General features: G+C 41.8%; 1 protein-coding gene across 1 annotated transcript; it reads right to left on the bottom strand.

Moving 5' to 3' along the window:
* Window positions 1-319: 319 nt before the first annotated feature.
* On the bottom strand, window positions 320-1,264 carry LOC120222369 (vomeronasal type-1 receptor 4-like). Its single transcript, XM_039220169.1, is given in 1 exon segment — window positions 320-1,264. A coding segment is annotated over 1 exon segment (945 nt).
* Between the last annotated feature and the right edge of the window lie 16,065 nt (window positions 1,265-17,329).

The following is a 17,329-nucleotide window of genomic DNA, read 5'->3' as shown; positions in this document are numbered from 1 at the left end:
AAATTCACAAGTTTGAAGACTTCTCTGTAATATCCAGATTGTTTCAAGACCTGGTGTGTATTATTGCATAAATTCTGAAGTGGTTTACTGACAGTATTAGTAAAACTTAAATTATATGAGTATTTACAAGATAATGATGTCTCATATCAAAATTGGTATGAATTATTATTTATTTTAAGAAGATGGTCAACTTGTCTTTTTTGCCATTCTCACAAGAAGAAAAGATTTTTTCTCACAAGAGAAAAACTCAAAAAATTTTTGGACAGTGAGGGGGATGAATGAATTGGCAACTGTGCACCGTAGAGGTACATAGAGACTACTAATTTTTCATAAGACAAGGAGATTTTAACTTCCTTATCCAAGCAAAGCAGAGCTTGGATATCTTGTGTACCTTGGAGTTGTGGCCCATGAGCAGAAAGGGGCTGACAGATGGGAAACACTCAGACAAGTTTGAAGCAATGCTCATGAGAAGTGAGCTGGGATTATCAAAAATACTCAAAGCAGTTTGAAAGATAGAGGAGAGGGTGTAAAAATAGACAAAGGTGCTCACCAGGAGGATGGTTTTTGTGGCTTTGGACTCTGGGGAGGATCCAGAGGAAGCGTTGGTTCTTCTAATATGTTGGACCTGATTCTTGTGCCTGTACAGAAGGAGAACCATGGAGCCACTGGCCCAGAGCATGAGCCCCAAACATAACACGTCAGGGAATGATAACAACACTGCTTACAGTGAGTCTCCAGTTTTGTCATGTCGAACCGAAGAACAGTATACAAAATTCTTTTTTACTGTGATGTTCTTATCGTTCAGTGTGCTAGTTAAGTACATAGGAAAAATGATATTTACCAACATTTGAAGAATCCAACACAGGAAAATAGAGGGGAAAATGTACTTGGGAGCTTTAACTTTAAGCTCTGCCCACCTGGAGTTCCCGGGACTGATCGTGATGGCCTGGTACACATTCAGGATGCAGATGCTACCAATGGACATCCCCCTCCCCACTCTGTGAAGAAAGAAAAGAAGTTTGCATCCCAGGTCACTGAGGAAATGTTTCTGCCCAAGTGCTGCCATGGTCTGGGGGACTCCTTTACAGAGCAGGGCTAAGAGGTTGGCTACAGTCAGGTGCTTATGAATGAAATCTGTGGACTTCCACCTGTACTCAGTGAAGGAAAGGATGATATAATGACAGAGAAGTGAGAAATTTCCCAGGATTCCAACGATAGTCTGTATTAAGAAGATCAGACCGATTGCCAGATCCCTGTTGGCCATTGCCTCAGTTCCCAGTCACTGACAGTTGCCTCCTGGGATAGAATTTCCTGTCTGGGAGTATGAGGCATGTGCCACATATATCATGTCTGCCGAAATCCAATATGTTCCACTTTCCATTCCTTGCCCCCTGGAAACACCTACTTAAGGTTTTCTTTTTGTAGTTGCTTTCCACGTGCTGAATGTAGAACTGTAAAGAGCCCTTATAATATAAAAGCACTCCTGTGAAGGCACTGATGTGAGAGCTTCTTCATACTTCACAAATCTTTGAGGTCGGCACTGCTAAGGCTGTAACTAAAAGATGAAGAGAACAGACACACAGAGGCGTTCAGGATCTGTCCAAATCTGATCCTTCAGGCTGTGTGGGGACTGGGAACCGGCTGGGCTGGAAGCAGTGAGAGTGCACTGAGCCTCCATGGTCTGCTAGACAGCTAGTCGGCTGTGTCCATCCAGTAATCAGATCCATGGTTACTTTTGTTTGACACCTTGTGGTTTATTTCAGCGTGGGGGTATTATATAATTTTCATTACAACAAGTTTCAATTAATTTGTAAAGCTTTATTCAACAGGATAATATCAGTTATGGGTAAGCCTTAAATACCTCAGTGAACGCATGCACTCTGGCAGTAGCATGCTGCAGGAACCTGTAGTCATATGTAGTAGATGCAAGATGGGCTTGTAATACGATGGCAACAGAAAGACTTGTGTGCTTTTTTTTTTAAAGTAGTTTATTGTCAAGTTGGTTTCCATATTAACACCCAGTGCTCATCCCCACAAGTGAAGACTCATGTGCTTTTATGTGAGGAACACAAGTGTAATGGAAGCAACCACTGGAATTGTTGAATTATCACAATAGTCCCATAAATTTCGGCCCATAAAACACTGATGCATGATAAATTGGTGTAAGGCAGATCTAAGTTATTCTTAATTTCCAGTGATACACTATTTACTTATTAGTGCATGAGTTAAGGAAAACTATTAACAATGAACTAAGATTTGTGAAATATTAAAACACATCACTGTAAAATCACATCTATAAGGCATGTATTCTTACACACTTTAGGATTCAAAGTACTCGGTTTTTGTATTGATAGTAGATTTGTTTTTAAACACATGGAAAGAACATGATATGACCCTGAAAGCTGCTGTCTGAAAATCATCGTTTTTATGTCAACTGTTCCTTACCTGTTCATTTTCTAACTTTCAGAATGAGTATAGTTTCACTGTAATCAACAGATAATATATTTTCCATGGAGACTCAATTACGTTCCCATAATTGCATGCTACATCCAAGGTTACAGGAAACCTTTCAATTCAAGACATTACTATTTGGATACACTTCCTGCACAGGATCAGATGATTCCTGTAAATCCTTCATACATTTCACTGCAACCATGGAGCTGTGAAAGGTGCACATCTAGAAACCCTGAAAATCTAGTCTGCAGTTCCTATCATGTAGAACAGGAGATTGGTTTTACAATTCTTTACTTAAGGACTTAAAAATCGGTGTATATTATTACTTGCACCGAACACCAGCAATCACATTGAGCAAAGGTTAACTTCATTGAATTAAGAGCTATCAGGGACTGGTGAAGGTCTAGGACCCCACCTCCTCTTTACTAGCTCAGCTCAAACCTCAGAATTATTGCACTTTCCTGCATGGCTTTCACAGTGAATTAGGTAATCCACAGACTGTTGCTCTTTTCTGATATGATCACTCACCCAGACTCTTGATACAGACACTGCCTGTTAGACTGAAATAGATCCTCACCAACTCCTTCCTGCTGCCCGAGGGGCTCCATGTGAAGGGAATGGCAGCCAGTGAGAGGGGCCAGCCAGACCCAGAGACATAGGTTTATGATTCTGGAAGGTCACCTCTCTCACAACTGCAATTATTTCATTTATAGCTGCACTGGGAATACAAGTTTGGGAACTGAAGTTGTTCCTGAAACTTTTCTCTCATTTGTTAATTATGATGAACAATTATGACTTTCTAGTTAGAACCCTGTAGGACACTGTTGGAGTATTTGTGGGAGGCTTGTTTTTTTCTGTGATCCCTGTAGATAGCCGTGTCTCCTGTTATTTATAGCAGGAAATACTGTGTTCTGACACATGAGGGATTAGTGGGAAAGGATCTGTGTCTTACTGAGTTCCTCCCTTCCCAGAGAAGTTCCTCTATTCAGAAACTGGTACTTTCCTAATCCTCAGACCATTGAACGAAACTATCAAATTAAGGTTATTAGTAGAGAAACAGACTGAGACAAAATAGTTGAGAAGAATATGCAGAGATACAAGCAAAAGGAAGAAAATGATGTAAATAACTCAACTATAGAATTCATTCCACACAAAGTTAATAATATGACGTATTTGAATAATTCAGTGCCAATTAATATGAAAAGTGTGTGGGAAAACTGTTTTACCATTATTAACTCCATTGAGAAGAATTAAAGACTGAACAATAACGATAGAGGAAAGAGGGAAGTTTCTAAGAATCATAGGCTAAAGCAGTAGGATCAGATGGCTTAACCAGGAGCTTCTACCAACCTATAAATGTTGGATGAGCCCATCCTCAAGTACTTAATTCAACAGGATCAAAGTGTTCCAACAGTCTATACATTTTTTCCCCTGAATTTTCAATAAGGAGCACTTATTCCTTTGGTAAGAAGAAACACAAAGTAGGAGTTGAAACAGATCCAGTGGCTTTCCCTACAAACAAATCCACATTTTAAGTTCATTGTGCAGTTACTAGCCATTTTCAAATCAGAGCTATAATGGTGGGCAATTCAGACTGCACACAAACATTAATCATTTACACATTTATATACATTTGCAAACACACATGTGTATGTACACCCAACTTCAAATATACTCACATACTATTAGACACATACGTGGTCACTCATGTACTCACAACTGCAATTGAAACTTACAAATCCTGAACACTTACAGACTCATCCTCATTGACATTAATATTCACCACACCTTCACACTCACAGTTCACAGTTTAAAAAAATCAACATACACTTTCATCATGGGTGTTTCTCTTGATGATATGTTCAGATACAGAAGAAGAGGTGTACCTCCAGCCCTCTAGATTGTCTGGAGGCCTTTATTATCATTCGTAATGCTTTCAAGCCTGCAACTACCCGTACAGAGAATATTTACAATACACAGCCTTAAAAATTGCCTTGAGCATTACCACTCTAATTCGGATGTGTAGTGGGGACATTGGGGTGTGTGGGGCAGTGGCAGTGCATGGGTGTGTGACAGAGCAGGTGAGAGAAAGTGCATAGGAAAGAAGAGCATAGGGACAACATGGTGCTGCGGAGGTCCTCGGGTGAGGGAAGAAAAGAGCGCAGGAGAAGAAAGAAAGCAGATGGATAAAACACAAACTTGTGCTCAATGCTACAGGGGCATTGCCACGTTTGCAGGTACAAGGAGACAAAGTGTGCTGGGAAGTGAAAGGCATGAGACATATTGGAATCTTGGGGAAAAGAGGTGCAGAGTTTCATGGGATGGAAGGAGATAAAAATGGACAGTTGTAGCGAAGATGTTAATGGTAGTGTGGGTAGTTTTCTTTTTTTCATATTTTAATGTTTATTATTATTTTAAATAGTTTATTGTCAAGTTGGTTTCCATATTACACCCAGTGCTCATCCCTACAAGTGCCCTCCCCCATGGAGATGAGAGTTCTTAAAACCCCCCTTGGTGATCGTAATGGAAAGCCAACAATGGAGACCACTTTGCCAAACCTTGCCTCTCAAAAGTGTTGTATGTGAACCTGCATTTCTGTTGAAACAGAGTCTACAGGAGAGCCCTACTCTAAGAGACTGAGATACAGCTGCGGTCGGGCCCATGAATTACCATTTTCAGCAAGGTCTGTGGTGGTGCTGATGCTTCCCTCCCCAGAACCCCGTTTCCACAGCATCCCCTCACCCAATCGCTCTTTCAGTAGCACTGGAGAGAGCAAGCAGAGCACACCTGATCCTCTTACTTGCTAATGTCACATCTCAATACAAATACTGTGGACTCCTCGCATTTAGCAAATGCAGGGGAAGGAACGGAACCAGGACAGGTGACTCCTGTGGGGACGGAGGGGCTGCTAGAGGAAGAGACTGAGGGAGGACCCCTCGGGGAAGCCAGAGTACGCAGCGGCAGGCGCCAGGCCTTCGGAGGCGTTGGCCTTGTTGGGCGGCCTCTGCGCAGGTGCGAGCTTGGGTCTGGGCGTGTGGGCGTGGCTCCACCTCGGTGCCCAGCGCGCAAGTCCTACGAGGGTCAGGTGACCGTTGGGCTCCTGCGGACGCTCTGGGCTCTTCCAGGTGAGGGACTGGCTTAGAGCTGAGGTTAGTTCTCCGGGAATGTGGGCTGGCGGTGGTGCGGGAACGCTTGCGGCCCCCAGGGGGGGAGGGGACCGCGCGCTGCGGGCAGCCCGGCTCTGAGCTCACAGATGCCCCAGAGCCGCACGCAACAGGCGGGCGTCAGGGTCGCGTGTGAGGGACGGTTTCAGACTAGAGTCCTTGTGTCTTCGGTGACGAGTCCTAGGACCTGGTGCTGCCCTGAGGTCATCGCGGTTCGAATGGAGGTTGGTTCGCGTTCCCCGGGTGGGGTGGGGATGAGGGGGCGTTGCGTGGTTCGCCCTTTGGTGCGCACGCGCCAGGTTCTGGGCTGCTAGGAAGTGGGAATCAGCTAGGTCCCGGACCGCCTGGAGAGGTGAGTGCGCGTGTGAGTGCATAGACGGGGTTGTGCTTCCTTTTGTGGCTGCAGGTAGAACAGAATATGAGCCCTGCTCTGTGAGCGTGGGATGAAACGATCCTGTGAGGATGGTTGAGGGGTCCAGATGAGGGGCGGTGGGGAGGGGGGGGGCGCGGGTCTCAGGTGTGGACTATGGATACTGGGCGTGGCGGGGGCAAGATGGGCCCAGAGGCTTGGGCATAATGCGAGGTAGGTAAGGAGGCATGTGTAGCGGGAGGAGCGTTGTTGGGAGGCCTCAGCTGCAGTCTGGTTGTGTGCGGGGCTGTGGTGTCCACCCCGGTGTCCAGGGCTGTCGCACGTGTTGGCCGAGCACAAAGCACGCCTCTTCTAGCACTCCGGATCCACGTAGCAAGTGCAAGCGCTCAGTGCCAGACGCTGCTGGAAGAGACCTGAGCTGAAGGCAGTGTGCAAATGCCAGACCGCCAGGCCCTCCACGCGGCCACCTCGCTTGAATCGTGTCTTCCCTGGACCCGCGTGCATCTGGAGGAGTGACTCGATATCAGCACATAAGTCTTGAAAATTGCACTCCACATTGCCCGCAGATTCTTCTCACGGTCTGAATTGCCTTAGAGATACTTCCCAGGCACTCATGAAGGTGTTTTTATCACAAATTTGTTTGAAAATGAACAAATGAAAATATTTCAAACAGACAGTGATAGATGTCTGAATACTTTGTAACCATGGACTAAAGCCTTTGAAGCTGTTACCTTAAATATATATTTGTGATATGGAAAGATATCTTTAACCCATATAAATAAAAGTGGTTATAACACAGTCTTTAGAGATTATCAGCTTACTGTCACCTTTTGAGTGCAATATATATATCCGAGGCTGTTATATATTAAAAATAAAAGTTTAAGTATTGATTTCACTGAGGTATAGTACCACAGGCTCCCCCCCCCCCCCATTTAGTGATACTTTCTGGTTTTAGTAAAATGTATCGATTAAGATCAGGTTTAAAAATATAATCATTTTTGTTTGCAGGTACTTTTAATTACATTTAATAATCATTTTTGTTAGCAGGTACTTCAGATGTCATATGTATATGTATATATGTGTATATATATAGTAATGTGTTCATTCTCGACAAAACATTGTAGTTAAATCATCACTATAAGAATAAGGCAGGTTGAATATTTAGATTGCCAGAATAGCACAACTTAATGCTCCTTTTCCAAAAGTTTTCACTAACTGATTTATAGAAACGGTTAGCACTATTACTACATTGTACTACATTGATTCTTAACTAGGAACAGTTTTGCCCCCTTCCTCCCCTATGATCATTTGTCAGTATTTAATGATCCTTATTTTTTGGCAGGAGTGAGGTGTGGGTCGCTTTGGCACAAAGGGAGTGCAATTAGAGATACTGGTAAACATCCTACTATGCGCAGGCCAGCTCCACCACAGAGAGGTGTCTGGGTCAAAGGTCAGTAGTGCCAGGGTTGAGAAACAGTGGTCTAAAAGTCTGATGATTTTTCTTTCTTTTTCTTAAATAGTTTATTGTCAAGTTGATTTCCATGTAACACCCAGTGCTCATCCCCACAAGGGCCTTCCCCCATCCCCATCCCCCCCTTCCCCTCTCTCCCACCCCCATCAGCCCTCAGTTTGTTCTCAGCATTCAAGAGTCTCTTATGGTTTGCCTCCCTCCCTCTCCCCAACTATTTTTCCCCTTCTTCTCCCTCATGGTTCTCCGTTAGCTTCCTCCTAATCCACCTATATATGCAAACATGATATCTGTCCTTCTCTGCCTGACTTATTTCACTCAGCATAACACCCTCTAGTTCCATCCATGTTGCTACACATGGCCAGATTTCATTCTTTCTCATTGCCATGTAGTATTCCATTGTATAAATATACCACGTCTTCTCGATCCATTCATCAGTTGATGGACACAGAGGCTCTTTGCATGTTTTGGCTGTTGTTGAGAGTGCTGCTGTGAACATTGGGGGACATGTGCCCCTACGCATCAGCACTCCTGTATCCCTTGGGTAAATTCCTAACAGTGCTATTGCTTGGTCATAGGGGAGTTCTGTTGTTAATTTTTTGAGGAACCTCCATACTGTTATCCAGAGGGGCTGCACCATTTTACATTCCCACCGGGAAATCTTCAATGTGATGAACAGAAAAAATATGCAGCCAAGAATCCTCTATCCAGCAAGCCTGTCATTCAGAATAGAGGGAGAGAGAAAAGTCTTTCCAAATAAACAAAAATTGAAAGAATTCATCACCACTAAACCAGCCCTACAAGAAATCCCGAGGGGCCTCTATGAGGGAAATGTTGCAAGGAACACAAGGTACCAGACACACCACCACAAGCATGAATCCTACAAAGGACACAATGACTTTAAACCCATATTTTTCAATAATAAAACTTAATGTAAATGGGTGAAATGCCCCCAATCAAAAGACATAGGGTAGCAGAATGGATAAAAAAAAAAACCAAACCCATCTATTTGCTGTCTACAAGAAACTCATTTTAGACCGGAGGACACCTTCAGATTGAAAGTAATGGGATGGAGAAATATCTATCATGCTACTGGAAGTCAAAAGCTATACTTCTATCAGACAAGCTGGACTTTAAAGTGATGATTTTTCTTCTATAAGCTTCTCATTCTGTGGGAGAGAGGAAAGTAGAAGTGTGGAACTGGTAGAAGAAAGGATGAAACCTGTGAGGTTGAATTGAAGTTGGAAATTCCAGTATGAAATTCTGGTTTTTAGTTTCTATTAATTAAAAAAATTTTTAATATCATTTATTGTCAAGTTGACTAACGGACAATGTATACAGTGTGCTCTTGGTTTTGAGAGTAGATTCCCGTGGTTCATCGCTTCCATACCACACCCAGTGTTCGTCCCCACAAGTGGCCTCCTTAGTGCCCATTACCCATCTTCTCTCCCCACCCCCGTTGACCCTCAGTTTGTTCTCTGTATTTAAGAGTCTCTTATGGTTTGCCTCCCTCTGTCTTTGTAACTGTTTTTTTACTCTTCCCTTCCCCCATGGTCTTTGGTTAAGTTTCTCAAGTTACACATATATGAATGAAAACATATGATATCTTTCTCTGACTGACTTATTTCATTTAGCATAATATCCTCCAGTTCCATCCACATTGCTGCGAATGGCAGGATTTCTTTATTTCTCCTTGCCAAGTAGTATTCCATTGTATATGTAAACCACATCTTCTTTATCCATTCATCAGTTGATGGACATTTAGGCTCTTTCCATACCTTGGCTATTGTTGAAAGTGCTGCTATAGACTTTGGGGTACATGGCCTCTATGAATCCGCACTCCTGTATCCTTTGGATTAATTCCTAGTAGTGCTATTGCTGGGTCATAGGATAGTTCTAGTTTTACTCTTTTGAGGAACCTCCGCACTTTTCCAGAGTGGCTGCACCAGTTGCATTCCCACCAGCAGTGCAAGAGGGTTCCCATTTCTTCACATCCTCACCACCATCTGTTGTTTCCTGAGTTGTTAATTTTAGCCACTGTGACCGGTGTGAAGTGGTATCTCATTGTGGTTTTGATTTGTATTTTCCTGATGATGAGTGATGTTGAGTATCATTTCATGTGTCTGTTGGCCATCTGGATGTCTTTGGAAATGTCTATTCATGTCTTCTGCCCATTTCTTCACTGGATCATTAGTTTTTTGAGTGTTGAGTTTGGTAAGTTCTTTACAGATTTTGGATACTGACCCTTTATCTGATATGTCATTTGCAAATATCTTTTCCCATTCCATCAGTTGCCTTTTAGTTTTGTTGGTTGTTTCCTTTGCCATGCAGAAGCTTTTTATCTTGATTAGGTCCCAATAGTTCATGTTTGCTTTTAATTCCCTTGCCTTTGGAGATGTGTTGAGTAAGAAATTGCTTAGGCTGAGGTCAAAGAGATTGTTGCCTGTTTTCTCCTCTAGGATTATTAATGGTTTCCTGTCTCACACTTAGGTCTTTCATCCATTTTGAGTTTATTTTTGTGTATGGTGTAGGAAAGTGGTCTAGTTTCATTCTTCTGCCTCTTGCTGTCCAGTTCTCCCAACACCATTTGCTAAAGAGACTGTATTTTTTCCATTGGCTCCTCTTTCCTGCTTTGTCAAAGACTACTTGGCCATACATTTGTGAGTCTGATTCTGGGTTCTTTATTATATTCCATTGGTCTCTGTGTTTGTTTTCATTCTAATACTGTACTGTCTTAATGATTACAGCTTTGTAGTAGAAGCTAAAGTCTGGGATTGTGGTGCCTCCTGCTTTGGTTTTCTTCTTCAATATTACCTTGGCTATTCGGAGTCTTTTGTGGTTCCATACAAATTTTAAGATTGTTTGTTCTAGCTTTGTGAAGACTGCTGGTGCAATTTTGATGTGATTACTTTTTGAATGTGTAGATTGCTTTGGGTAGTATTGAATTTTAACAATGTTCTTGCAGTCCATGAGCATGGAATGTTTTTCCATTTCTTTGTGTCTTCTTCCATTTCCTTCATAAGTTTTCTATAGTTTTCAGCATACAGATCTTTTACATCTTTGGTTAGGTTTATTCCTAGGTATTTTATGATTCTTGGTGCAATTATAAATGGGATAGATTTCTTGATTTCTCTTTCTGTTGCTCCATTATTGGTGTATAGAAATGCAGCTAATTTCTGTACATTGATTTTGTACTCTGCAACTTTGCTGAATTTTGTATCAGTTCCAGCAGTTTTTTGGTGATTTTTTGGGTTTTCCATGTAGAGTATCATGTCATCTGCGAAAAGTGAAAGTTTGAACTCTTCTTTGCCAATTTGGATGCCTTTTATTTTATTTTGTTGCCTGATTGCTGAGGCTAGGTCTTCCAACACTGTGTTAAACAACAATGGTAAGAGTGGACATCTCTGTCGTGTTCCTGATCTCAGGGGAAAAGCTTTCAGTTTTTCCCCATTGAGCATGATATTAGCTGTGGGCTTTTCATATATGGCTTTTACGATGTTTTGGTATGTTCCTTCTATCCCAGCTTTCTTAAGGGTTTTTATTAAGAAAATGTGCTGTGTTTTATCAAATACTTTTTATGCATCTATTGACAGGATCATATGATTCTTACCCTTTCATTAATGTGATGTGTCACATTGATTGATTTGCGAATATTGAACCAGTCCTGCAGCTCAGGAATGAATCCCACTTGATCATGGTGAATAATTCTTTTTATATGCTTTTGATTTGCTAGTATCTTGTTGAGAATTTTTGCATCTCTGTTCATCAAGGATATTGGCCTGTAATTCTCCGTGTTAGTGGGGTCTCTGGTTTGGGAATCAAAGTAATGCTGGCTTAGTAGAATGAGTCTGGAAGCTTTCCTTTGTTTCTATTTTTTGGAACAGTTTGAGAAGAAGAGGAATTAACTCTTCTTTTAATGTCTGGTAGAATTTCCCTGGGAAGCCATCTGCCCAGGACTCTTATCTGTTGGAAGATTTTTGATAATTGATTTCATTTCTTTACTAGTTATGGGTCTGTTCAAATTTTCTATTTCTTCCCTTTTGAGTTTTGGTAGCATGTGGGTATCTAGGAATTTGTCCATTTCTTCCAGGTTGTCCAGTTTGTTGGCATTTAATTTTTCATAGTATTCTCTGATAGTTGTTTGTATTTCTGAGGAGTTCTTTGGGATAAATCCAATTTCATTCGTACTTTTATCTATTTGGGTCCTCTTTCTTTTTGAGAAATCTGGCTAAGGGTTTATCAATTTTGTTTATTTTTTCAAAAAGCAAGCTCTTTCATTGATCTGTTCTGTCTTTTTGGATTTTATATTGTTTATTTCTACTCTAATCTTTCTTATTTCTCTTCTTCTGCTGGCCTTGGGTTTCTTTGCTGTTCTGCTTCTAGTTCCTTTAGGTGTGCTGTTAGATTTTGTATTTGGGATTTTTCTTGTTTCTTGAGATAGGCCTGGATTGCATTGTTTTTTCCTTTTAGGACTGCCTTTGCTGCATCCCAATGGGTTTGGATTTTTGTTTTTTCATTTTCATTTGTTTCCATATATTTTTTAATTTCTTCTTTAATTGCCAGGTTGACCCATTAAATCTTTAATAGGATGTTCTTTAATCTCCATGCATTTGGAGGTTTTCCATACGTTTTCCTGTGGTTTATTTCAAGTTTCATAGCATTGTAATCTGAAAGTGTGCATGGTATGATCTCAGCTCTTTTATATTTATTAAGGGCTGTTTTATGACCCAGTATGTGATCTTTCTTGGAGAATGTTCCATGTGCACTCAAGAAGAATGTGTATTCTTCTGCTTCTGGATGAACAGTTTTGAGTATATCTGTCAAGTCCATCTGGTCCAGTGTATCATTTAAGGCCATTGTTTCTTTTTTGATTTTCTGCCTAGATGATCTGTCCATGGCTGTAAATGGAGTATTAACATCACCTGCAATTACTGTATTCTTATCAATAAGATTGCTTATGTTTACGATTAATGTTTTATATATTTGGGTGTTCAAAATTGGGTGCATAAACATAATTATCAACTCTTCTTGATGGATAGACCCCATAATTATGATATAATGCCCTTCTTCATCTCTTGTTACAGCTTTTAGTTTAAAATCTAGTTTGTCTGATATAAATGTGGTTATTCCAGCTTTCTTTTGACTTCCAGGAGCATGATAGATGGTTCTCCATCCCATCACTTTCAATCTGAAGGTGTCCTCAGGTCTAAAATGGTCTCTTGTAGACAGCAAATAGATAGTTCTTATTTTCTTGTCCATTCTGATACCCTGTGTCTTTTGATTGGAGCATTTAGTCCATTTACATTCAGCATTATTATTGAAAGATATGGATTTAGTGTCATTGTGTTATCTGTAGGTTTCATGCTTGTGGTGATGTCTCTGGTCCTTTGTGGTCTTTGTAGCATTTCACTCACAGAGTCCCCCTTAGGATCTCCTGCAGGGCTTGTTGATGAACTCTTTCAGTTTTTGTCTGTCTGGGAACGCCTTTATCTCTCCTTCTATTCTGAATGACAGCCTTGCTGGCTAAAGGATTCTTAGCTGCATATTTTTCCTATTCAGCACATTGAATATTTCCTGCCACTCCCTTGTGGCCTGCCAAGTTTCAGTTGATAGGTTTGCTACTACCCTTATGTGTCTACCCTAGTAGGTTAAAGCCTGTTAGTCCCCAGCTGCTTTCAGAATTCTCTCTTTATCTTTGTATTTTGTCAGTTTCACTGTAATGTGTCATGGAGAAGATCGATTCCTGTTACGTCTGAAGGGGGTTCCCTGCCTCCTGGACTTCAGTGTCTGTTTCCTTCCCCAGATTGGGGAAGTTCTCAGCTATGATTTGCTTAAGTACACCTTCTGCCCCTTTCTCTCTCCTTTCTTATGGAACTCCTATAATATGGATATTATTATGTTTCATTGAATCATTTAGTTCTCTAATTCTCCCTTCACGGTCTAGAATTTTTTTAATCTCTCTTTTTCTTAGCTTCATCTTTTTCTGTAATTATATCTTCGATTTCACTATTCTCCCCTCTGCCTCTTCAGTCCTCACTGCCACCATATCTAGTTTATTTTTCACCTCATTTACACCATTTCTTAATTTGTCATGACTATTTTTTATTTAAAAAAATTTTTAATGTTTATTTTTGAGAGATAAAGACAGAGCATAAATGGGGGTGGGACAGAGAGAGAAAGAGAGAGGGAGACTAGAATCTGAAATAGGCTCTAGGCTATGAGCTGTCAGCACATTGCCCAATGCAGGGCTGGAACTTGGGAACAGTGAGATCACGACCTAGACCAAATTGGACACTTAACCAACTGAGCCACCCAGACCTGGGTTCGTGGCCTGAAGAACACTGAGAAAATAGGTTTCTGTGGTTTCCACCCCCCAGCCTTGGATACTTTGTCACTGGCAGCTTTAGCAGACTAAACCCCCACCCACATCACCGTGCTGTGTGCATCACCCTTGTTTTCTATCTTTGTGCTCTACCCGCCGCACTTTTTATCCTGCTGTGTTACACAGCCATGAACTGCCCCTCTCCCTGCATTTCTACAGCCAGAGCTTACAGAACTACTGAAATGCTGGTCATGTAAAACGTCCTTGTGGGGTCTGCAGTTGGAGGCATACAGGGGCAGACGTGGGTCCCCATTCTTGCATTTTCAGGCTTGGACACATAAAAAGTTTTCCTTCATACGAACGTGTTTTTGAGATGCATACACCTGGTAAATGAGAGATTTTGTGAGAGTGAGGCGGCGAGTGGTGTGAGGGTGTGCGTTGTGAGTTGTGTTTGAATGTGAGTGTAAGTCTGTATGTGGTCCCTGTGCACATAAGTGTCTGTGGGTGTGAGACTGAATATGACAGGATGGGAAAGACTAAGGGCGCCTGGGTAGGTCAGTCAGTTAAGCATTGGACTTTGGCTCAGGTCATGATCTTATAGCTCATGAGTTCTAGCCCCACGTCAGGCTCTGCACTGACAGCTCAGAGCCTGGATCCTGCTTCAGATTCTGTGTCTCCCTGTCTCTCTGTGTTCCTCCCCTGTCTGTCTCTGTGAAAAATAAAGATTAAAAAAGAAAAGACTATGCAAGTGTATATTTCAATGTGTTTGAGTTGGTGAGTGTGCATTGTGTGTGTGTGTGTACGTGTGCTTGAGTGTGTAAATGCGCATGTGTGTCCACCTGTGTGTTGCAAAATGGGCTATCAGTCATATGGCTCTATTCCTGTATGGAGAAATTGAGGAGAGCATGGATATAGTGAACATTTAATGTCACCAAAAGGGTGGTTTGGCTTTGCCTTCACCTCCTGGGAGGGGATCTTCACCCCTTGGAATGTCAAGCGCATATATTTTTTTGGTCTGGGATTGGACCATGAGACAGTCTCACAGTGTGATTTATGCTGGGGCCTCGGGCCACGGGGAGAAAGGCTGTGCACTGAAGGTATCAGCCAGACTGCACAAGAACAGGTGACTCAGTGCCAGCCACCCTGACAGCATGTGATGGAGCTCCAGTAGAAAGTGTGTGCACGTAGGCTGGAGTGACCATCCCTGGTGGCAGTACACTGAGTATGGTCCAGTACCAGTGCCTGGGGAGTAATCCATCCATCACTTCACAGAGAGAGGAGCCTGGAGCGTTTCCCTTGGTGCTCTTACTGAACTTTGCCCCATGCATTTCTTCCCTATTTGATATTAACCTGTATCCTTTCCTTGTGACAAACCATAACAGTACAACAGCTCTCAGTGAGTCTGTGGGTCCTTTTGGAGAATTCTGTGAGCTCAGCGTTGTTTTGGGAACCCCAAACTTCCTTCCACTTGATATCAGAAGTAGGTGTGGCGCTAGGTAGACTCTGGTTCCTCTAACTTCCCGTATGGACAGAAAACCCTCACAGGGGAATGGATAGTGGACCCTGTTGAGATTGTGTATTTGTCTGTTGGTAAATCCATACAAGTGACCTTTGGCTTGTATATTTTTTATTCATTAATTGTGTGAGCCTCAAGTGCTCCGTGTTGAAAAGTAGCAAAGGTAGGTATAAAGACCTCTGGTAACAGCCCAGTGCTGCTGAATTGACAGAACAACACTGGCTTCTCTGACAGTTAGAAGAATGGTAGAACCTGCTTATGAAATCATGGAATTCTGTTACTTGTATTTCTGAGAGTCACTTTGATAAACATATGTTTTTCTTATAGGGATAGTGTTCTAGATTTCCTTTGATTGCCAGAGTCAATATTATTATAATGTCATTTTGATAATATTTGCATACGATGATTCTCAGTATAATTTGTAGTCATAAAAATGAGACCTGGGGTACCTGGTGGCTCAGTCGGTTGAGCACCCAAGTCTTGACTTCAGCTCAGGTCACAGTCTCACAGCTCATGGGTTCAGGCCCCCCATCTGGCTCTGTGCTGACAGTAAGGATCCTGCTTGGGACTCTCTCTCTCTCTCTCTCTCTCTCTCTCTCTCTCTCTTCCTCCCTCTGCCCCTCCCATCCTATCTCTCTCAAAATAAAATAAACTTTAAAAAATGAGTCCCATAATTTCTTCTTTTCTTGAGTTCCATGATTTCAAATATTAATTATTGGTACACTCTCTTTTATATCTCTTTAGATATCCTTGCTGGATTCTGAGTCCATGTATTTTCTCAATTCTCAAATATTTAACGATGCAGCTTAGAAGAAAGAAGACAAAAAATGACCTAGATTTCTAGTGAAAGGACTTCTCAGGGAATCGGGATGCCTGTGAGACACATATCTCACTGCTAGTCCCTTATGTGTCTGACATTAGTATTTACTGCTGCTTCCCTAGGAGACCCTCAGGGGTCATGAAAAGTAAGAGTCCCTCCTAAAGCAGACAACAGTCTCTTTGGAGATACTCACAAACTTATAATTGGATTTGGTAATTAGTACTGGGAGAAAGTTTTTCAGAAGTATTATCAGCTACTGAAGCCTGTGCTGTCATCGCCACTTCATGTGAAATGATAATTGCAGTTCAGAGGGGACGAGAGGTTAACAGTTCACAAACCCTTATCTCTGGTCTGGCTGCCTCCCTCCCTCACATGTACTGGCTGCTGTGACCTTCACATGGACCCCCCATCCTTCAACGGGAAGGAGTCCAGTGAGTTGTTTCTATTTCAATCTGAGAGGCAGAGCCCGTAAGGAAGGACGTGTAAGTAAGTGTTCATGTCTGGAAAGGGATTCTGAGGGTTGGGACAGACCAGGGGCAAAGCTAAAGAGGGAGATGGAATAGTTCCTTGAGTATGGGCTGAGCTTGGAGGGAGAGATGAGTATCCTGGACCCTGTACCCACACCTGATGGCTGCTAATGCAGTTTAATGAATCTTCCCTAGGACGGTTACTAATGAAAATGGCAGTGACAAGAATAATTTTGAAGGTGTTTTAGGGGCATAGTTATGAAATCTGCTGTTCACATTCCTTTGCAGGAATCATAGATTAAGTTTTCAGTGTTAGTAGAGGTGTGCTTACAATGCCTTGAGAGCTCGAACTGTTTCCAGTGATCTACAGAAATAGCGTATATGAATTCGTTTCTAGATATTTTTGTTAAGTTTATTTTTCTGTAACTCTAGTATGTCATGCACTTACTGGAGATAGTAATCGTGCCTGTACTGAAACCATCTGAGGTCTCTTGACTAATGGAAGATTCCTTTACCTCTTGAAGTTAGAGAAGCAATATTAAGGAAATGGTAACTTTATAATTATGGGTTTCAGAAAACAGCTGTCACAAACACATGTATCTTGTCATATTATCTCTGGTTTAATAATATTCTAACATCATTCCCAAGCTCACAACTCATTTCCTTATGGTTTCAACATTGCCTGATGTCCAGTAGTTTTGCCTAACGTGGGATTTAATGCTTACTCATTTGAACCAAAATTATTAAT

This window comes from Hyaena hyaena, unplaced genomic scaffold (genome assembly GCF_003009895.1).
Source record: "Hyaena hyaena isolate Hyena2069 unplaced genomic scaffold, ASM300989v1 scaffold_871, whole genome shotgun sequence".
NCBI lineage: Eukaryota > Metazoa > Chordata > Mammalia > Carnivora > Hyaenidae > Hyaena > Hyaena hyaena.
The sequence above is the reverse complement of the archived record's forward strand: the minus strand, read 5'-3'. Positions and strand labels throughout refer to the sequence as shown.